Source organism: Bos grunniens, chromosome 28, assembly GCF_055505025.1.
Source record: "Bos grunniens cultivar Pamir isolate PY7600 chromosome 28, Bosgru_T2T1.0, whole genome shotgun sequence".
NCBI lineage: Eukaryota > Metazoa > Chordata > Mammalia > Artiodactyla > Bovidae > Bos > Bos grunniens.
The window spans coordinates 44,029,412-44,050,008 of NC_141192.1; the positions used below are offsets into that span (position 1 = coordinate 44,029,412).

Genomic DNA, 20,597 nt, shown 5'->3' on the forward strand with positions numbered 1-20,597 from the left:
TCCAGGCGAAGAATACTGGAATGGGTTGCCATTCCCTTCTCTAGGGGATCTTCCTGACTCAGAGATTGAACCAAAGTCTCCTGCATTGTAGGCAGATTCTTTACTGTCTGAGCCACCAGGGAAGTCTAAAAGCCTACAACACCCAGTATCCCCAGGCAGTCTCCCATCCAAGTACTGACCAGGCTTGGACCCTGCTTAGCTTCTGCGATCAGCTGAGTTTGGGCGCGTTCTGGGTGGTTTGGCTGTAGTGGTTATTATTGACTCTGCTGCTAGTACCATGCTGGTGTCAGTTGTTCAAAGTGTATTTTTTATAAGAGTGTGTTAGAACATACTTTAGCACAATTGTATCTTACTAGTAGACAATCCTAGTCTACTAGTCAGATCATCATGCAGGCTGCCTGGGCCTCATTGAACTAAACTTCTTCCTTTTTCCTTTCTGGCCTGGAGGTCAGCTTGGGGACAGTCATTCATGCTGGGTATTTTTTTTTTTTTCCATCCTGTGCAAAGGCCTCAGCAAATGCAACCACCCCAGCCCTCCTCAGGTCCCCTTGGATTCTGAGGAGCAGGGTGGGGAGGAGGTACTGTCTTCTCAAGCAGCCACCTGTTGGTTCATAGCAACCTGTAAGGCAAATTGGTTTGCACAGGGAAGTGACCGCTGAGCTGGGTGTCCAGCCATGCCAAGCCACCAAGTCTGAGCTCTTTCATCACCTCGGCCCCCAGAGAGGGGGCTATCCCAGGAGGAGTCCCACAGATTGCTCTTGGGAAGTCCTGTCCACAACGTCCCCCTCACCCCCATGGTGCCTTGGGAAGACAGAGACGTTCCGTGTTCTGAAGAAGCCACCCAAGTCCCTGCAGAGCAGGAAAGAGGCCTCGTGGTGTGAGCATTCCTGGGAACAGTCGGCCCTCCTCCCAGTCACAGATGCATCTCCTCCTGTTCAGCTACTGGGACACCAGATGTCCAGAGTCCACAGGTGTGACTGGAGCTCTGCCCCACGTTAGTGTTCCCTGTCCCTTCTGCTCACCTTCCCTCCTCTCTAGATTTCTCTCCAGGTATCTTTGTGCAACCCAGTGACCCCTTAGCCTCTTCTGGGTGACTCCTCAGAACCCATCTGTCTGTGTCCTCAGAGCCCAGGGCCTAATCTGGATTCAAGCATGGTGTCTGGCTTAGCCCATGTGCAATGAAAATCATGTGTTTTCCTAACGGGAAGATGCCTCAATAACAATTGTCTTAGGAAGAAGCCTTCACTAGCCTCCTGGAGGTAAGGGCTCTTCATTTCCACAGTGACGGGTGACTCACAGAAAGAGCCCTGGGCCAGGCGTTGGGGCATAGGCAGAGTCTCTAGGGACTCCCACGGCCCCATCTTGTGATTGAATAGAGGTCTGGCTCCTCTGCAGGAGTCCGCCCACTCTGGCTGCCTATGAGGCTGTCATCTGGTTTTCAAGGGAGCTTGGTGAGTGAGTAGTTGATGCTCAAGTTAAAAAACACTGTGGTCTTCCCTTCTGTAAGATTCTTATATCCATCAAGAGACGGATTTTCATGCTAATACTGCAGGTGGTGTGACAGACTGCTGGGCAGTGATAGTCTGAGGTGAAGGGATCTTTTGAAATCTCTCAGTCCCATCACCAGGCAACCTCTCATGTAAGAGCCGACTTTGGACCCTGGCCACCGGAATGCAGACAGACCTTGCCACCTGGTCCTTCATCTACGGTGTGATCACAGGCATATTGGAGACCCTCCCTGCCACCACTGGCTTCTAAATGTAGAGAAGGCCCTCACCATCTGGATCCTCTGTCTCTGGGGCTAACTTAGTTAAAATAAAAGGAAGCAGTGGTGAAAGACCATGTTAGGGAAGAAAAGTCTGAGTTTTATTGAGAGAGATGCAGCTAATAAATTTCAGGTCAGGTATGTGAGACTCAAGCTGCAGGTCTGAGCAGCTCTTTCCCTGTAACTATCATTATGAAAAGTGACTTAACAGACAAGAGCATTTCTCACTGGCAGCTCTGCCCCTTGCCCTCCCTGGATGGGAGCCATCACCCTCTCAGGAGCCCTGCTGTCCCAGGAAGAGGGGGGCAAGGTGGGTGTTTCCCGGAGCGGGGGTCAGGCTGACTAACAAGCCCAGGGCCTCAGGAACCCTCCTCCTCCGCTTCCCCACACACTCCTTGCAGCCTGGAGCACAGGGGTAAAGACGGCCTGTATACAGGGAAAGAGGGACATGTGGGGAGTTCCAGCTGCAGGGCTTGTCAGAGCAGCAAGCATTCCAGTTGTATCCTCTGCTTCGCCTAAAGAACTGGCCCGAAACCCACACAGTTCCTTAAGGTGCTGATACCAAACCCAATTCAGCGATCAGCAGAGACCAAAGGAAGAATCTGCACTCAAGTGCTTTCTTTAAACACACCTCTCAGCTCTAGCCCATCCTCCTTCCAGGAAGGTGGTGGAAGTTAGTTTATTTATCACCGAACTCCCTGATCCAGGAGAGAAAGAGCAAGGCTGGTTAGAGGGTTAGAGTCACATACAGACCTTCTCCCACAGTCCAGGAACCAGTGTTAGCCTCAAGCCAGAGCCCAGGAGCCACTTGGGACTCTATTCTTCAGTCCCTGCTTGGATCAAGCCGTTTTTTGCCCCAAAGAAGCTAGCCGTTTGAATACTACATGTTTGAATACTTTTTGCAAGTCTTATTCAGTTTATCACCTACTTTGATCTTTAGTGTAAGTTCTGTCACTCAAAGCCTCTGACCCTAAGGATTCCAAATTGAAATCACAAAACACGACCTATGATATGAGTCCCAGATGAGGAAACTGGTTTCCTATGAAGCAGGCTGGAGTAAAGGCACAGCAGTAGAATCACACTGTCCTATCCTCTCCCCATTTTCCTGATGAGAAAACAGAGCAGAGAGACTGAAACACCAAGGTCATATAATCAGTGCTCAAGCTGGAGCCCATGAAGCTGGCCATACAGCAGTCTGGCTCCAGAATGCACAATCTGACCACCACCCTCAACTGCTCCACAAGGCCACCAGAGGATGCAGCGCCAGCATTTACATGAAGAAGTGTGGGACATTCTGCCATCTGACAAGGGCTGCAAGCTAGTCACGGTCTGAACCAAGGGGAGTGCTCCTCACAGTGTGGTCCTGGGAACCACTGGGGAGTTTGTTGGAAATGCAGATTCTCACTGAATTAGCAGTTTGGGGCATGGGGGCCCAGGAGATTCCAACGCCCTGAGGTTTGAAAAGCTGGTCTAGTTCACAAGCCAGCCACAATGATCCTTCCTTAGGAAACTGCAGACACAGCAATGCTTGCCCCACTGGTCTTGGACTGGTATGACACGCATTTTTTGTTTGTTTGTTTTTCAGCTCCCAAAGGAATTGAAATATGCAGCAGGATTTGAGAATTATACATGTTATACAAAGGGCAGGATTTTGAAGTCTGAGAACTGGGCTCAAATGATTGCTCAGCTGATCACTACATGACTCAACTCTTAAACATTCAGTGTTCCACTTTGCTCATCTGCTGTGGGGTGGGTAGAAGTGAGGATTGAAGGGGATCACTCATAAGGCAGTGAGCACGGTTTCTGGCTACCCACAGGCCCCATCTGTCAATCAAGCAGCCTCCCCATGTTCCCCAACGGGTGCCTGAGCACACTGAGAGTGTTGGAAGGAGTGCTGGGATGCTGGGGGTTCATCATGGGTTATGACTTTAAAGAAGTTGTCCAGTGCTGAGGGTTGACCCTGCAGACGTGTGTACTCTAGGACATCTGGTTTGGAACTGGCAGGAGGCCAATCTGAGCTGTGCACATGGGTTTGGGAATTCATGAGGGCAAAAGCCTGTATTAGTCTTCCAGCGCTGCTATAACAAAGAAGAGTGGTGGGGAAGGCACAGGATAGACATTCCCTTTCCAAAAGGGAGAAACTGGAAAGAAGAAAGGGTAACAGTCCAAAGGAAGTCTGAAACCTTCCATTAGAAGGGCAAATTCCATTAGATTATAAGGGTTAAGAACAATCCTCTTTGATACTACAAAGAAAGAAAATTACAGGCCAATATCTTTGATAAATATAGATGCAAAAATCCTCAACAAAATATTAACAAGTTCAACAATATATAAAAGAGATTATACACAATGATCAAGTGGAATTTATCCTAGAGATGCAAGGATGCTTCAATATATCCTCAGATTAATCACTGTGATACATATACCACATTAATAAAAGCAAGGATAAAAATCACACGATTATCTCAATAGACAGAAAACATTTGACAAAATTCAATATCCATTCAAGATAAAAACTCTCATCATAGTTGGTGTAGAGGGAATATCTTGTTGTTTAGTCACTGAGTTGTGTCTGACTCTTTTGCAACCTCATGGACTCCTCTGTCCATGGATTTCCCAGGCAAGAATACTGGAGAGTGGGTCCCCATTCCCTTCTCTGGGGGATCTTTCTGATCCAGGGATTGAACCTAGATGTTCTGCATTGGTGGGAGGATTCTTTAGCACTGAGCCACCAGGAGGGCCCCAGAAGGAATACATCTCAACATCATAAAAGTCACCTATGACAAACCCACAGTTAACATTATACTCAACATTGAAAAGCTGAAAGCCTTTCCTCTAAAATTAGAAATAAGATAGGATGCCCACTCTTGTCACTTCTTTGATGCTTAGCATCAAAAGTCCTAGGCACAGTAATGAGAAAAGAAAGAAAAAAAAAAAGGTATCCAAATTGGAAAGGAAGAAGTAAATCTGTCACTATTTGCAGATGATCATATCAGATCAGTAGCTCAGTCATGTCCAACTCTTTGCGAACCCATGAACCGCAGCACGCCAGGCCTCCCTGTCCATCACCAACTCCCGGAGTTCACTCAGACTCACACCCATCGAGTCAGTGATGCCATCCAGCCATCTCATCCTCTGTCATCCCCTTCTCCTCTTGCCCCCAATCCCTCCAGGTATCAGAGTCTTTTCCAATGAGTCAACTCTTCGCATGAGGTGGCCAAAGTACTGGAGTTTCAGCTTTAGCATCATTCCTTCCAAAGAAATCCCAGGGCTGATCTCCTTCAGAATGGACTGGTTGGATCTCCTTGCAGTCCAAGGGACTCTCGAGAGTCTTCTCCAACACCACAGTTCAAAAGCATCAATTCTTCGGCACTCAGCCTTCTTCATAGTCCAATTCTCACATTCATACATGACCAACGGAAAAACCACAGCCTTGACTAGACGGACCTTTGTTGGCAAAGTAATATCTCTGCTTTTTAATATGCTATCTAGGTTGGTCATAACTTTCCTTCCAAGGAGTAAGCATCTTTTAATTTCATGGCTGCAATCGCCATTTGCAGTGATTTGGGAGCCCAAAAAAGTAAAGCCTGACACTGTTTCCACTGTTTCCCCATCTATTTCCCATGAAGTGATGGGACCAGATGCCATGATCTTCGTTTTCCGAATGCTGAGCTTTAAGCCAACTTTTTCACTCTCGACTTTCACCTTCATCAAGAGGCTTTTTAGTTCCTCTTCACTTTCTGCCACAGGGTGGTGTCATCTGCATATCTGAGGTTATTGATATTTCTCCCGGCAACCTTGATTCCAGTTTGTGTTTGTTGCAGTCCAGCATTGGAATTCATGATGTACTCTGAATATAAGTTAAAAAAACAGGGTGAGAATATACAGCCTTGACGTACTCCTTTTCCTATTTGGAACCAGTCTGTTGTTCCATATCCAGTTCTAACTGTTGCTTCCTGACCTGCATACAAATTTCTCAAGAGGCAGATCAGGTGGTCTGGTACTCCCATCTCTTTCAGAATTTTCCACAGTTTATTGTGATCCACACAGTCAAAGGCTTTGGCATAGTCAATAAAACAGAAATAGATGTTTTTCTGGAACTCTCTTGCTTTTTCCATGATCCAGCAGATGTTGGCAATTTGATCTCTGGTTCCTCTGTCTTTTCTAAAACCAGCTTGAACATCAGGAAGTTCACAGTTCACATATTGCTGAAGCCTGGCTTGGAGAATTTTAAGCATTACTTTACTAGCGTGTGAGATGAGTGCAATTGTGCGGTAGTTTGAGCATTCTTTGGTATTGCCTTTCTTTGGGATTGGAATGAAAACTGACCTTTTCCAGTCTTGTGGCCACTGCTGAGTTTTCCAAATTTGCTGGCATATTGAGTGCAGCACTTTCACAGCATCATCTTTCAGGATTTGAAATAGCTCAACTGGATTTCCATTACCTCCACTAGCTTTGTTCATAGTGATGCTTTCTAAGGCCCACTTGACTTCACATTCCAGGATGTCTGGCTCTAGGTGAGTGATCACACCATCGTGATTATCTGGGTCATGAAGATCTTTTTTGTACAGTTCTTCTGTGTATTCTTGCCATCTCTTCTTAATATCTTCTGCTTCTGTTAGGTCCATACCATTTCTGTCCTTTATCGAGCCCATCTTTGCATGAAATGTTCCTTTGGTATCTCTGATTTTCTTGAAGAGATCTCTAGTCTTTCCCATTCTGTTGTTTTCCTCTATTTCTTTGCACTGATCGCTGAAGAAGGCTTTCCTATCTCTTCTTGCTATTCTTTGGAACTCTGCATTCAGATGTTTATATCTTTCCTTTTCTCCTGTGCTTTTCGCTTCTCTTCTTTTCACAGCTATTTGTAAGGCCTCCCCAGACAGCCATTTTGCTTTTTTGCATTTCTTTTCCATGGGGATGGTCTTGATCCCTGTCTCCTGTACAATGTCATGAACCTCATTCCATAGTTCATCAGGCACTCTATCAGATCTAGGCCCCTAAATCTATTTGTCACTTCCACTGTATAATCATAAGGGATTTGATTTAGGTCATACCTGAATGGTCTAGTGGTTTTCCCTACTTTCTTCAATTTCAGTCTGAATTTGGCAATAAGAATTTCATGGTCTGAGCCGCAGTCAGCTCCTGGTCTTGTTTTTGCTGACTGTATAGAGCTTCTCCATCCTTGGCTGCAAAGAATATAATCAATCTGATTTTAGTGTTGATCATCTGGTGATGTCCATGTATAGAGTCTTCTCTTGTGGTGTTGGAACAAGGTGTTTGCTATGACCAGTGCATCTTCTTGGCAAAACTCTATTAGTCTTTGCCCTGCTTCATTCTGTATTCCAAGGCCAAATTTGCCTGTTACTCCAGGTGTTTCTTGACTTCCTACTTTTGCATTCCAGTCCCCTATAATGAAAAGGACATCTTTTTTGGGTGTTAGTTCTAAAAGGTCTTGTAGGTCTTCATAGAACCGTTCAACCTCAGCTTCTTCAGCGTTACTGGTTGGGGCATAGACTTGGATTACTGTGATATTGAATGGTTTGCCTTGGAAACGAACAGAGATCATTCTGTCATTTTTGAGATTGCATCCAAGTACTGCATTTCGGACTCTTCTGATGACCATGATGGCTACTCCATTTCTTCTGAGGGATTCCTGCCCGCAGTAGTAGATATAATGGTCACCGGAGTTAAATTCACCCATTCCAGTCCATTTCAGTTCGCTGATTCCTAGAATGTCGACATTCACTCTTGCCATCTCTTGTTTGACCACTTCCAATTTGCCTTGATTCATGGACCGGACATTCCAGGTTCCTATGCAATATTGCTCTTTACAGCATCAGACTTTGCTTCTATCACAAGTCACATCCACAGCTGGGTATTGTTTTTGCTTTGGCTCCATCCCTTCATTCTTTCTGGAATTATTTCTCCACTGATCTCCAGTAGCATATTGGGCACCTACTGACCTGGGGAGTTTCTCTTTCAGTATCCTATCATTTTGCCTTTTCATACTGTTCATGGGGTTCTCAAGGCAAGAATACTGAAGTGGTTTGCCATTCCCTTCTCCAGTGGACTACATTCTGTCAGATCTCTCCACCATGACCCGCCCATCTTGGGTTGTCCCACGGGCATGGCTTAGTTTCATTGAGTTAGACAAGGCTGTGGTCCTAGTGTGATTAGATTGACTAGTTTTCTGTGAGTATGGTTTCAGTGTGTCTGCCCTCTGATGCCCTCTTGCAACACATACCGTCTTACTTGGGTTTCTCTTAGCTTGGGCGTGGGTATCTCTTCACGGCTGCTCCAGCAAAGTGCAGCCAATGCTCCTTACCTTGGACGAGGGGTATCTCCTCACCACCGCCCTTCCTGACCTTCAACGTGGGATAGCTCCTCTAGGCCCTCCTGTGCCCACGCAGCCACGGTGTTGGGTTGGTCCTCCCGGCCGCCGCCCCTGGCCTCCGGCATGGGGGCGTGGGGTAGCTCCTCCCGCCCGCTGCCCCTGGTCTCGGGCTTAAGGGCGTGGGGTATCTCCTCCTGGCTGCCGCCCCTGACCTCGGACATGGGGTAACTCCTCTCATCGCGGCCCCTGACCTCGGACGCTGGGGATCTCCTCTCAGCCACCCCCTGGCCTCGGGTGTGGGGTTGCTCCGATATGATACTATATATCAGATCAGATCAGATCAGTCACTCAGTCGTGTCCGACTCTTTGCGAACCCATGAATCGCAGCACGCTAGGCTTCCGTATCCATTACCAACTCCCGGAGTTCACTCAGACTCACATCCATCGAGTCAGTGATGCCATCCAGCCATCTCATCCTCTGCCATCCCCTTCTCCTTTTGCCCCCAATCCCTCCCAGCATTAGAGTCTTTTCCAGTGAGTCAACTCTTCGCATGAGGTGGCCAAAGTACTGGAGTTTCAGCTTTAGCATCATTCCTTCCAAAGAAATCCCAGGGCTGATCTCCTTCAGAATGGACTGGTTGGATCTCCTTGAAGTCCAAGGGACTCTCGAGAGTCTTCTCCAACACCACAGTTCAAAAGCATCAATTCTTCGGTGCTCAGCCTTCTTCACAGTCCAACTCTCACATCCATACATGACCACTGGAAAAACCATAGCCTTGACTAGACGAACCTTTGTTGGCAAAGTAATGTCTCTGCTTTTGAATATGCTATCTAGGTTGGTCATAACTTTCCTTCCAAGGAGTAAGCGTCTTTTAATTTCATGGCTGCAGTCACCATCTGCAGTGATACTATATATAGAAAACACTAAAGCCTTCACCAAAAAAATTTTTTGAGCTAATAAATCAACTTAGTAAAGTTGCAGTATACAAGGATTAACATATAGAAATCTGTTGCTTTCCTATACATTAATAATGAAATATCAGAAAAGGAATTCAAGAAAACAATCCCACTTACAATTGCAGCAAAAAGAATAGAATACAAAGGGATAAACTTAACCAAGGAAGTGAAAGACGTACACTCTGAAAAGTATAAAATATTGATGAATGAAATTGAATGATACAAAGAAATGGCAAAAGTATCCCATATTCTTGGTTGGAAGAATTAATATTGTTGAAATGTCCATTCTACCCAAAGCAATCCACAGATGTAATGCAATCCATATCAAAGTACCCATTACATTTTTTACATAAATAGAATGAATAATTCTACAATTTATATGGAAATTTAAAAACCCTGAATAACCAAAGCAAACTTGAGGAAAAAAACAAAGCTGGACTTATCACACGCCCTGACTTCAGACTATACTACAAAGCTACAGCAATCAAAACAGTATGCTGCCAGCACAAACACAGACACGATCAGTGGAATAGAACAGAGAGCCAGAAACAAACCCATGCACTTACGGCCAGCTAACCTACGACAAAGAAGGCAAGAATATACAATCAAGAAAATAACAGTCTCTTCAATACATGGTGTTGAAAAAACTGGACAGCTACATCTAAAAGAATAAAATTAGAACAATATTCTCACACCATATACAAAAATAAACTGAAAATGTGCTAAAGACCTATATGTAAGACTGGAAACTATAAAACTCCTAGAAGAAAACATATGCAGAACACTCTTTGACAGAAATTGTGACAATGTTTTTAAGAATCTGTCTCCTTAGGCCAAGGAAACAAAAGCAAAAATAAACAAATGTGACCTAATTAAACTTAAAAATTTTTGCCCAGAAAAGGAAACCATTGACAAAATGAAAAGACAACCTACCGAATGGGAGAAAATATTTGCAAATGATATGATCGACAAGAAATTAATATCCAAAATATAAAAATAGCTCATATAACTCAGTATCAAAAACAAAACAAAACTAACTTGATTAAGCAAATGAGAAAAGGGAACTTTAGTACACTGTTGGTGGGAGTGTAAATTGATGCAATCACTATGGCAAAATAGAATGGAGTTTCCTCAAAAAACAAAAATAGAACTACCGTATAATCTAGCGATCTAGCTCCTGGGTATATGTCTAAAAAAAACAAAAACGCTAATTCAAAAAGATACAAGTACCCAGTGTTCATAGCAGAATTATTTATAATTACCAACATATGAACTTGGAAGTGGCAACCAACTAGAGTATTCTTGCCTAGAAAATCCCGTGGACAGAGGAGCCTGGTGGACTACAGTCCATGCGGTCACAAAAATTGGACATGACTTAGCAAATGAGCACACACACACCAAGATATGGAATCAACCTAAGTGTCCATCAACATAAGAATGGACAAAGAAAATGTGGTGTTCTATACAGAATACTACTCAGCCATAAAAAAGAACGAACTTTTACTTCTGCTTCATTGACTATGCTAAAGCCTTTGACTGTGTGGATTACAAAGACCTGTGGAAAATTCTTAAAGAGGTAGGAGTACCAGACTACTTTATCTGTCTCTGAGAAACCTGTATGCAAGCAACAGTTAGAACTGGATATGAATCAATGAACTGATTCAAAATTGAGAGGGGAGTTTGTCAAAGTTGCTTATTTAACTTATATGTGGAGTACATCATGTGAAATGCTGGGCTGGGTGAATCACAAGCTGGAATCAAGATTTCCAGGAGAAATATCAACAACCTCAGATATGCAGATGATATCACTTTAATGGCAGAAAGTGAAGAGGAACTAAACAGCTTCTTGATGAGAATGAAAGAGGAGAGTGAAAAAGCTGGCTTAAAACTCAACATTCAAAAAACTTGAATTAAGATCATGACATCCAGTCGCCATCATGGCAAATAGATGGGGAAAAAATGGAAACAGTGAAAGATTTTATTTTCTTGGGTTCCAAAATCACTGTGGATGGCAACTGCAGCCATGACATTAAAAGACACTTGCTCCTCGGAAGAAAAGTGAAAAGTGGAAGTATTAGTAGCTTCAGTCATGTCCAATTCTTTGTGACCCTATGGACTATAGCCCGCCAGGCTCCTCTGTCCATGGACTTTTCCAGGCAAGAATACTGGAGTGGGTTGCCATTTCCCCAACCCAGGGATTGAACCTGGGTCGGGAAGCCCTGCTGGCCTCCTCCCCTCCTTCCTCTGGGGTGGGGGGAAAGCCTGGGGAGAGGGAGGTGCTGGGGGGCCACTGACTGGTGGCTGAGCTCCTGGGAGACTCTGGGATTGAAGCCCCCCTTCCACCCTCTGAATTTCAATCAGAAAAAAAAGTAAAAAGCAGGGTTTTTTCCTCAGCATCAAGCTTTAGCATCACGTGTTGTGAACCTGCTCACTGAAAACTCAGCACCTGTAACAAGCCTTTCCCCAGGCCCTGTTCCAGGTCCCTCCCTGCATGCTCACAAATGCCACTGCCTGCGTGAAGACACCCGGCCAGGGATGTTGTCACATCTCACCTCTCATCATGACCATGACCTTGGGAGGCGAGCAGATTGCCCCGTCTCTCAGACCCGACTTTCCTAAGGTGAGACAGGGCTGGGAGGCAGGAGCCTGTGGCGAGGGCCTATTTGAACTTGCTATGCGCCCCAGGCCTCCCTCCAGTTTTCTGGGAGTGATTCCCAGCCTGCCTGCCTCTCCCTGCCTCACTCTGTCCGGGGCTCCTTGCCCTCCTGCTGGACGAGAAGGAGGACAGTCTGAGTGTGGGTAAACTGGGCAAGAGGTCTGTCCCACTGGACCCTCAGAATCAAGGCTGGAGCCAAGGTCAGGGTCAAGGTTGCTGGGGGTCCTGTGGGGCTCCTGACAGCCCTGAGGTTCTCTGCTTCCTGCTGCCCTGTCTCCAACTGTCCTACAGTGAGAAGACATGGCTGCTGAGGCACAGAGCTGCTTCCAGAGCACAGCTGTGGGTCACAGGTGGCATCTATTCTGAGATGTTTAGCATTTAGGAGGCCCAGAAACTTCGATGGGAAAAAAATGACAACTATTATTTACCCCTAACTGAATGAAGCCAATTAACTGGGCACTTCGTCACACATACACACACAAATCAGATGTCTTCACATCACATTCATTGTAGATTTTTCACACTACTGTTTATGCTCATCACTACTTTTTGAATTTACAGCAATTATCAGACATGAGCGTGCACTATTTAAGAAATACGTACTATAAAAAAAAATATTTTGATAATCGCCTTAGTATCATCAGCTGTCTTGGTGATCTCAAGATATGAGCCTCATTCACTTGGAAACAAAGGGGCCCCACATTGCCAGCAGACACCAGAGGACCAGGGTGAAGCCTCCTCTCATGAAGGATGCAGGAACCTGTGACCATGTGGCCACCCTGCCCATCCAGCTGCTTCCAGAATTCTTTTAGGAATGACAAGTGTGGTGGGCGCTGTGCTTGCCTGGTGACTGCCCCTCCCTGTCCTGGCCAGCAGATCTGCCCAGGAGTGAGGATGGTCGTGCTGGGAGGTGACCGCTGCCCATGGCCCAGGCACCTGAGCACCCAGTTCTGGGCAACGGGGCCTGAGAGGTCTACGCAGGGATTGGGGCGGTCACTGGGAAAGGTGTTTCTGCCCTAGGAGGAGGCGGAAAGGAGAAAGATGCACGGGGGCAGCAGGAAACACTTCCTTTTCACTGAGTGTCTTTCTGCATCTAGATGGGAGCAGGCAGGGGTGGTCAGGCAGAAAGCAGTTTGTTCACAATGAAGTCAAGTCCCAGGATCAAGTTGGGACTCTGTCACCCTTGGCCGTCTTGTTTTACGAGATAATAAATGTTTCCTTAATTTACATTGCATTTAGTTAGGATTTCTGACATTCTTAATGGAAAGTGCTTCAATACAGAATTCTGTACAGTTCAAGAGCATCACGGACAGTTAATTTCTGGACGTTCTTCAGCAACCCTGCACCACTCTGAGTCTCCATGTCTTGGCCCTTGACGGAGGACCCTCCCCCTAAACCACCCCAAAGATTCTCTTCATTACCTTCAGGAGGCCAGGGCCTCCTAAGACTCAATCTGTTTCCCTAACTGTGTTCAGTGTGTTCAAAATCTGACTGCCCTGGATGTAACCTGGGGCAGGGACCAGTCTTTCCCGCAGCCTCCGCCCAGCATCCAGGCTGGGCCCACAAGCGCTCAGGCAGGAGTTGCCGGGCGAGTATTTCTGACTACTTCTTTGGGACCCCACAGATGCAATGACATTTGTAAATAGGATGTTTATCTTTTCCAAGTACACATAATACATAAATCAAATACATATATATTGTATCATCAGTAAGTTGCTCAGGAGTATATAAGAACATCTATGAAGAGAATTTTCTTCTTTTAGGAGAGTCCATGGACAGAAGAGGGCATGTGAACATTTTATTTTTCTGGCTGAATGTTTTTCAGAATGTGAAATATATTACAGAATCTAATTGCTGAGTTGGCATAAGTATTTTACTCTATTTTTGCAAATCTGATCCTCCCTGCTCCAGTCCATGGCTCATATAGCTCTCCTCTCCACAGAAATGGCCTCCACCACGGACCAGACCTACCCAATCTTGTCTCTAAATACCCTACCTGGAGCCTGCTGGACACTCTGCTCATTCTCTTTTTCTGGCATTTAATGTTTCCTCCCCTCCTAGGTCTTCAGGGTATTAGTGCAACATAGTTTCTCAGAAAATATTTACTGGATGAATGAACTTTTCCCTGCAGCCAAAGCAGGAAACACATGTACACACACACACACACACACACACGCACACACACACACACACACCCCCACACACACGATTCCTAAAGGCCCCTAATGTATACTGCATAATTATGCTAAGAGCTCTTTTTGTTTCTCAGATGGCAGGGGAGCAAATTTTGGTTGCCTCAATTAATGGAGAAAGATGATGCAGGGCCTTCAGAAAGTTCAAAACACTCACTGGTGAATCTTTTCAGCCTCCCCAATCACTGCAAATTGCTAAAGAACTGGCAGTGTTGTGTTTCCCTGACACATCTGTGGGGCTGTTCAAAGGCTGAGGATGAGGGGGAAGAACTCAGCCAGCCTGGGATGGAAGTGGAGAGCCCAGATAACTGGTGAATAGTAGAAGGATTTAAAATCTCTAAAAGCTGTGATGACATCAGCCCCTTACCCCTCCCCTGCCCTAGAGGGCAGGCTCCGGGTCTCAGTGCCCGAGGCTGACCGTTGAGTACTTAGTGGTGTGACCTTGAGCCCATTAGCCTGTGACCTTGAGCAGGCTAACAGCTTCAAGAATCAGCTTCCCAAACCAACTGTAAAATGCAGCCCATAATGCTGTCCCCCAGGTGACTGAAGAGACAATGAGGATGTATTTAAGTGCTCCGCATGGGGCCTGGCTCACAAATGGTAATGGTTATTATTACAAATCAGAATAAATGTCAAAGGTGCAGCAGGAAAAGGTGAATGCATTTTAAGTGTGATAAGAAACGGTAATTGAGCAGCCCCCCATAATCACAGTCCCCAAACATCAGTCACATCCATCCGATAAAGAGAGTGACTGCAGCCGCCAGCAGGGCGTATCTATAAAGTATCTTCTCTTTATTTAAGTTAAACAATTTTCAAGGATGGTTTCCATCTATAAAATGGACAAAGTACAAGCTCTGTACAGCAGTTCTTTTTAAAAATCAACTGGAAAAAAAATTACCAAACTATATTTTGAATCTGCAAAACATACTCACAGATACCATCATTTTAGCTTTTATGAAGACATAACAAAGACCAGCACAGAGAAGACAACTAATTTTGCCACGCTTTGCTCAAAGGGCTCCTAGGAAAGAAACTTGACTTGTAAAAACAGGAGTGAGAGGGTGGGGCAGTTCCAATGACAAAAAAGCAACGCAGCCGCAGTAAGTCACTTTGGCACACTGTGTCATGTAAACATAGCTCACCCAGAGAGCCCTCCAGCCCACCTCTGCTCACAACGCCCACACCACCCAAGGCTACCACCCCCACCAGCTCAGGGATGGGGAGTTGCCCCCCAGGGTCCAGGGGGACCCATCTTGATTTAACCAAGGTTGGTAAGACTTCTGGGTGGGGCGGAGGTGTGTGGGCGAAAGATTTGTCAAGAATCTGATGACAATTTGCTTCACTTGAAAGCCAAATTTAATTTCCACCCATGGGATTTTTTTTTTTTTTTTCCCTAACAGTAGTAGTAGCATGACCATGGATCCCAGGGGCTGGGTGACTGCTTCCTGGCCCACCTGCATTCAGCAGCCTTGTACAGGTATCCAGGACTCAACCCAAGAGCTTACTGGTGGTCAAGATCAGCCTCTGAAGATAGAGAGGTGTGCAGAGTTAATCCAACCATGGCCTCCCTGTCTGCTGAAAATACACCTGGCTGGTTGGCAGGGGGCAAAAACGCACAGGACAAAGTCACCCAGCCAGGCCTCCAGGCCTGAGCACACTGTCATGAAGCAAACCCACGTGGGGCTTTTGCAGTGGAGGAAGAAAGACCAACGTCCCCTTTCCTGGAAGAAACAGGCAGGAAAGAGCTGCTCTTGGCAGACTGTCTACCTGGCAGAACGCTTTGGGGCCACTTCTCTGTGACCACCCAGTCCCTCCAGAAGGGCCAGGACATGTGCCCATGTGACACCTCATCAGGTCTGGGCACCTGTGCGCTAAAGCGTTGGGCCAGGGGGCGCAGAAGACAGGAGGGCAGTAATCCTGGGAGTGACTGGGGCACCCTCCTGTGGGTGCTGCAAGCTGGGCCACCACTGCATGTGAGCCCCTCAGAGGCCAGGAGGGCTCTGCAGGGCCAGGCCAGGGGTCAGGGAGGTGCTCAGGCCTCTTCCTGCTTGATTTTAGTTTACAATTGGCTCGTGTTTTATGCTGACACAAGCCTCCTTCCTAAGCCGCAAAGCTCCTGTTTGTACCTTGAATGCTCAGTGTCAGTGAGCAGGTGTTCACTTTCCCTAATTCTTGACCCAAAGCCCCTGAGGCAGGAGGGTCAGGGCCCAGCGCGCCCAGGCCCTCACACGGCGCCCCATGCTGCCTGTGACAGCTTCCCACCATCACTGGGAGCTGGTAGATTTTTTACTCACTTTATCCTTAGAGAAAAGAAATTTAATTTACAAAGACCCAAAGCAATATCTGTCTAAAGAAGTAACCCATCCAGGGTTTACAGACACCAAGGGCACAAAAAGTGGATTTCAACACACAGCATGACTCCCAGCTGAAGCCAAACCGAGATGCTGGGGTTGGGGCCTCCGAGCAGCGCTAGCCTCCGGGGGAGTGGAGGGGGGACCGCACAGCGGGTACAGCGGCACCCCCTCACCTATAAGGCTCCGGGGGCCATGGGAGCCCCTTCCTCCCGCCGGCCCCTCCTCCTCACGGCTATGATGAGTTTTGTGGAGAATTTACAAGATGAGGACGATTTACAGAAACCATAGGAACTGACCGTACATTCTCTCCTCATATATATCTGGGTTTAGTGTCCCACCGTAGAAAAGTCCATATCCAAAGAGAGCAGGTACACCACGTGGAAGGGGTCTGCGCTGGTAAGACAGTTGGGAGGCAGGGCGGGGAAACGCTGTGGCCGTGACCGGGGTGGACCCTGCACAGGATGTCTGGATCCGCGTGGAGGCTGGAGAGGCCCCCTCGCTGTGCGCAGGGCGCCCTTTCTCTCCCGGTCCGCCCTCCGGGGCGCGGTGCTCCGCAGGGGTGCTGGGCGGCCCAGGCGCAGGGCCGAGGAGGGCGCAGCAGCTCCATCTCCTCGCGGCTCTGGTGCCGCCCTCACCGCGCTGAGGTCTCCCGACCTGCAGACCATGATGGAATACTGAGGTATATAGTTTCTCGGAAAGTTTAAGAAACAGACTTGATGACGTGCTCGTCGCTGGGTGGCCGGGCGCGGGCAGACGCGGGAGGCTCCCCTACGGCTGCAGGTTGAGCGAGAACTTCCACTGCTGCGACAGCGCCGGGCCGCACACCTCCACGCTCAGGCCGCCCGTCTTGGCTGCGCGGCTGTCCAGGCACAGGTTGCTGCCCACATGCCGCAGCTTGGAATTGCCCTCGATCTGCTCCCATTTCTGCAAAAGACAGGAGGACACCTTACAACAGGGGTGCCGACAGGGGAGGACGCAGCGGGTCTGCTCTCCGGGTCTTCTGGCTCCGCTCAAGACAAGGTCCCTGACTACAAGGGACAGGAGGTTACAGCAGCACTGGGACAAAACAGATGTCTCTGAGGGCCAAGAAGAGACCAGCGCTCTCTACTGGGTTTGCAGCTCAAAACCTCTTCTCTGGAGACCACTTTCCTGCCCCATCCTTCCCCCTCTTTGGGCGTCTCCTCATCCAAGCCCTGGGCTCGGGGTCCTTGTTCCTCCTCAGTCTTAACAAGGACCTGACACACAGGAGGATTTCCAGGAGGGACTTTTTGCCCATTCACAAGAAGGGCCTCATCTGAGGGTATTTCCCCCACAGGAGCCACAGGAACCGGGCTGGCTCCAGGAGGGCCCAGGCTGCCCCGGCTGTTGAAGGCAGCTCTGCCCAGCCCAGGGTCAGTCACCTCCGAGTGCCCACTTACACGCAGGGCCTTGTGCTGTACCAGAGGGATGGGGAGCAGCCAAATGCAAGGGAAGTGGATGCCGGTATGGACGGAACGCTGTGCTGGGGAGCCCACTTCTCCACCATCTGTGGTCTCACCCTTTCCACCTTGGTGGGTGTGAGAAGCCCATCTCAGCCACCCTGAGTCCCCAGGTACAGCCTGTCGAGTTCTGCATGTACTGTCCAGGGTGTAACACCATGCTCCTGTGTGTACCCACCTGTGCCCTACTAAGCCCAGACCAGCCCACCAGGTAAACCAGAAAACAGCTCACAGCCCAGCTGTAGGAAACCCAAGGGCCTCTCACCCTGTTGTTCATCCCCATGTAAAAATCTCTAATGTTTGTTCTTAAAAAAAAAGTAACATGCTTTTTCTTTCAAAAGCTCTCCCTTCATTAATGCAGGCTGTGATTCTAATTAATTCTTTACACGGTGTGCACGGAGGCTCCTTTCTGTAGGTAGTTTTGCAAATCCTTTGGACACCATGGAATTCAATTTTCTTACTCTTGCTTTCCTTTCTCCTTCATAACACAAACACACAGATGTGCCTGGAAGCCAAATGTTTCAACTGGCAAGATGGTGCAGCTTCGAGACAAAACTCTCTGAGGAGCCTCCTCTCAAAGGGCAAGTAACTATGGTGGGAAGGAGGCAAAGCACAGTGAGGAGGAGCTCTCCACTGGGACTGGCTACACAGGGCCCTGCATGGATGCGCTTGTGGGGACCTGAGATGCCTGCTGATCCAGCCTGCTGGCCAGAAGTTTTGCCAACAATGAAATGCAGTGCAATCTGATGAGCAGGGGGAAGCGACTGCTACCTGCCCGTCACCTCCCCCTTCACTCCTCTCCCCTTCGCTGTCACTCCTCCTGCTATTTTCCTACTGTCACGTGAAGTGTGTTTGTACTGCCAACATCCGTGTGTCACTCTGAGTGGCCAGGACCCGTTTGACAAAGAATGAGGGATGGATGGACCGTGACTATTCCCTTGGTGAGCTCTGCCTGTGTCACAGCATCAGCCAGATGGAGGGCTTAAAAAATGCTGAAACCCCAGCTCCATCAGCAGAAGGCGGCCTCAAGCCCTGGACCCAGAGGGCTGTGGTGGGGCGGGCAGACTTCTCAGATGCTGAGGGTCCACTGAAGGGCCACACCTTCTCTAACAGGCAAGCTCTCACTGTAGAAGACTCCTCCAGAGATGGAGCATCTGTATGTAACAAAGGCTTGGAGTTCGGATAAGGTCATCACTTTATCCCTCCTCTATGCACAGACGCCCCTGCCCTGACACCCAGGCAGCACGCCTGGCCTGACTCGTGTTTTCCTAATGCCGACCGGCAGGTCCCAGGAGGTCGGGGCAGGAACAGGGACCTCCTTGTTTAACAGTCCCTCCTTCTCACTTGGGTGCCACAGACATCAAAAAGACAGGCTTTAAGGACCTGAAGGGGTTCCGCAGAGCAGGGCGGGGGCACCCAGAACCAGGCGGGAGGGACAGAGGAGAGACTTTGAGAGTGTTTCCGGACACCTGGGATCCAAGCAAGGGGCCTGGTCTGGGCTGCGGTGTCCCGGGAACGCTTCTATAAAGTGAGTGGTGGGTAGGAAACCCGCATGGGGTCCTGGCTCCAGCAGGCCCCAGGCCTCAGTTTCCCTAGACCTGCCTGTCTCGTGACGAGGGACAGAAGAGAATAAGCCCAGGCTCCCTGTGGGCACATGGGAAAGTCATTTAGGGGCAGCACCAGCCACTTCCCCTGGGCTCAAAAAAGGCTTTGCCCCCAAGGCAGCACCAGGGCGCAGATCAGAGAACACCAGCTAAAAAACATATGTACATTCTGAACGGTTTGAAAAAGGTAACTTGAGTGTGTATGTGTAACATATCTATTTGCACCTTAATCGTTTACAATTTACAAATTTAAAAAGGAAAAATATTTAATGAATAGACAAAAACGTGGAATTTCTCTTCAAAATGTCCAGTGGTGGGGGCCTTCCCCGGTGGTCCAGTGGTTAGCACTGTGCTTCCGCTGCGGGGGGCACGAGTCCATCCCCAGTCGGGGAAGTAAGATCCCGCCTGCAGCCAAGCCAGTGCACCCCACCTGCAACGAGGCCGACTGAACCAGAGGAAGTTCAGCTTTGCTTTAAGAATGAGTTTATGACTTTACTCACGAGTAGTTAGTGAAATACTGACCTACAAACCAGCCTAGAAAAGACAGCAAGGTTTATGATAATGTCTCCAAAGGAGCTGTGTGTGTTTAAATTCAATTTTTATTCCAAAGACTGTAATGGGTAGAAAGAAAATAGCCAAAACTAAAAACAACTGCCTTAACTGGAAATTAGAAGTAGTTGATTTGCAGGTGAGCAAACAGTAGGTGACAGTCTTGGCACTCTGGTAACAGCTATAACCAAGAAGGCATAAAAATAACCAATGTCCTGATACATAATATGGATGTACAGCATTTACAGTAAATGACAAGAAGAAAGGAAAAAAGAAAGGAATGGGAAAAAAAAACCCCGCCAAACTCAGAAATTACCAGTAATTTAAGAACATACCATAGTGAAGACTTTTGGTATCAAAATTTTCACAATTCTTAAAATGGGAGTCTTCAAAAGTACTTGAGTTCAAAAGCTAAAAAAACTGAAGAGGGAATAGTTATACTGGCTTAGAAGAGCTGCCACCTGTCACAAGGATGACAATCAGCCCTAGTTCCAAACACAGTGATAACTGGTGCAGCCAGAAACACAACGTCCAGGGTTGTGGGGAGGAGAATAAGCCACATTAGGCCTCTGGCCTCAGAAATAAAGGGCTCTTTATAGATACTGTTTTATGAAATGCAGGTCTTTCCTTTCAGGGTTGGGGGTTCATCAGCAAGGAAGTGAAACACCTCCTCTGAGGTGACGTTATCATGAACTTCACTATCTTTTC

General features: G+C 47.6%; 1 protein-coding gene across 1 annotated transcript in view; it reads right to left on the minus strand.

The window, feature by feature from the left end:
- Positions 1-14,675: 14,675 nt before the first annotated feature.
- GALNT2 (polypeptide N-acetylgalactosaminyltransferase 2) overlaps positions 14,676-20,597 on the minus strand; it is a 191,255-nt gene continuing 185,333 nt past the window's right edge. Inside the window, exon 16 of the mRNA XM_086381343.1 lies at positions 14,676-17,182. Within this exon, the coding sequence (XP_086237469.1) occupies positions 17,027-17,182 (156 nt within the window). The 3' untranslated portion in view covers positions 14,676-17,026. The remainder of the gene's footprint in view (positions 17,183-20,597) is intronic.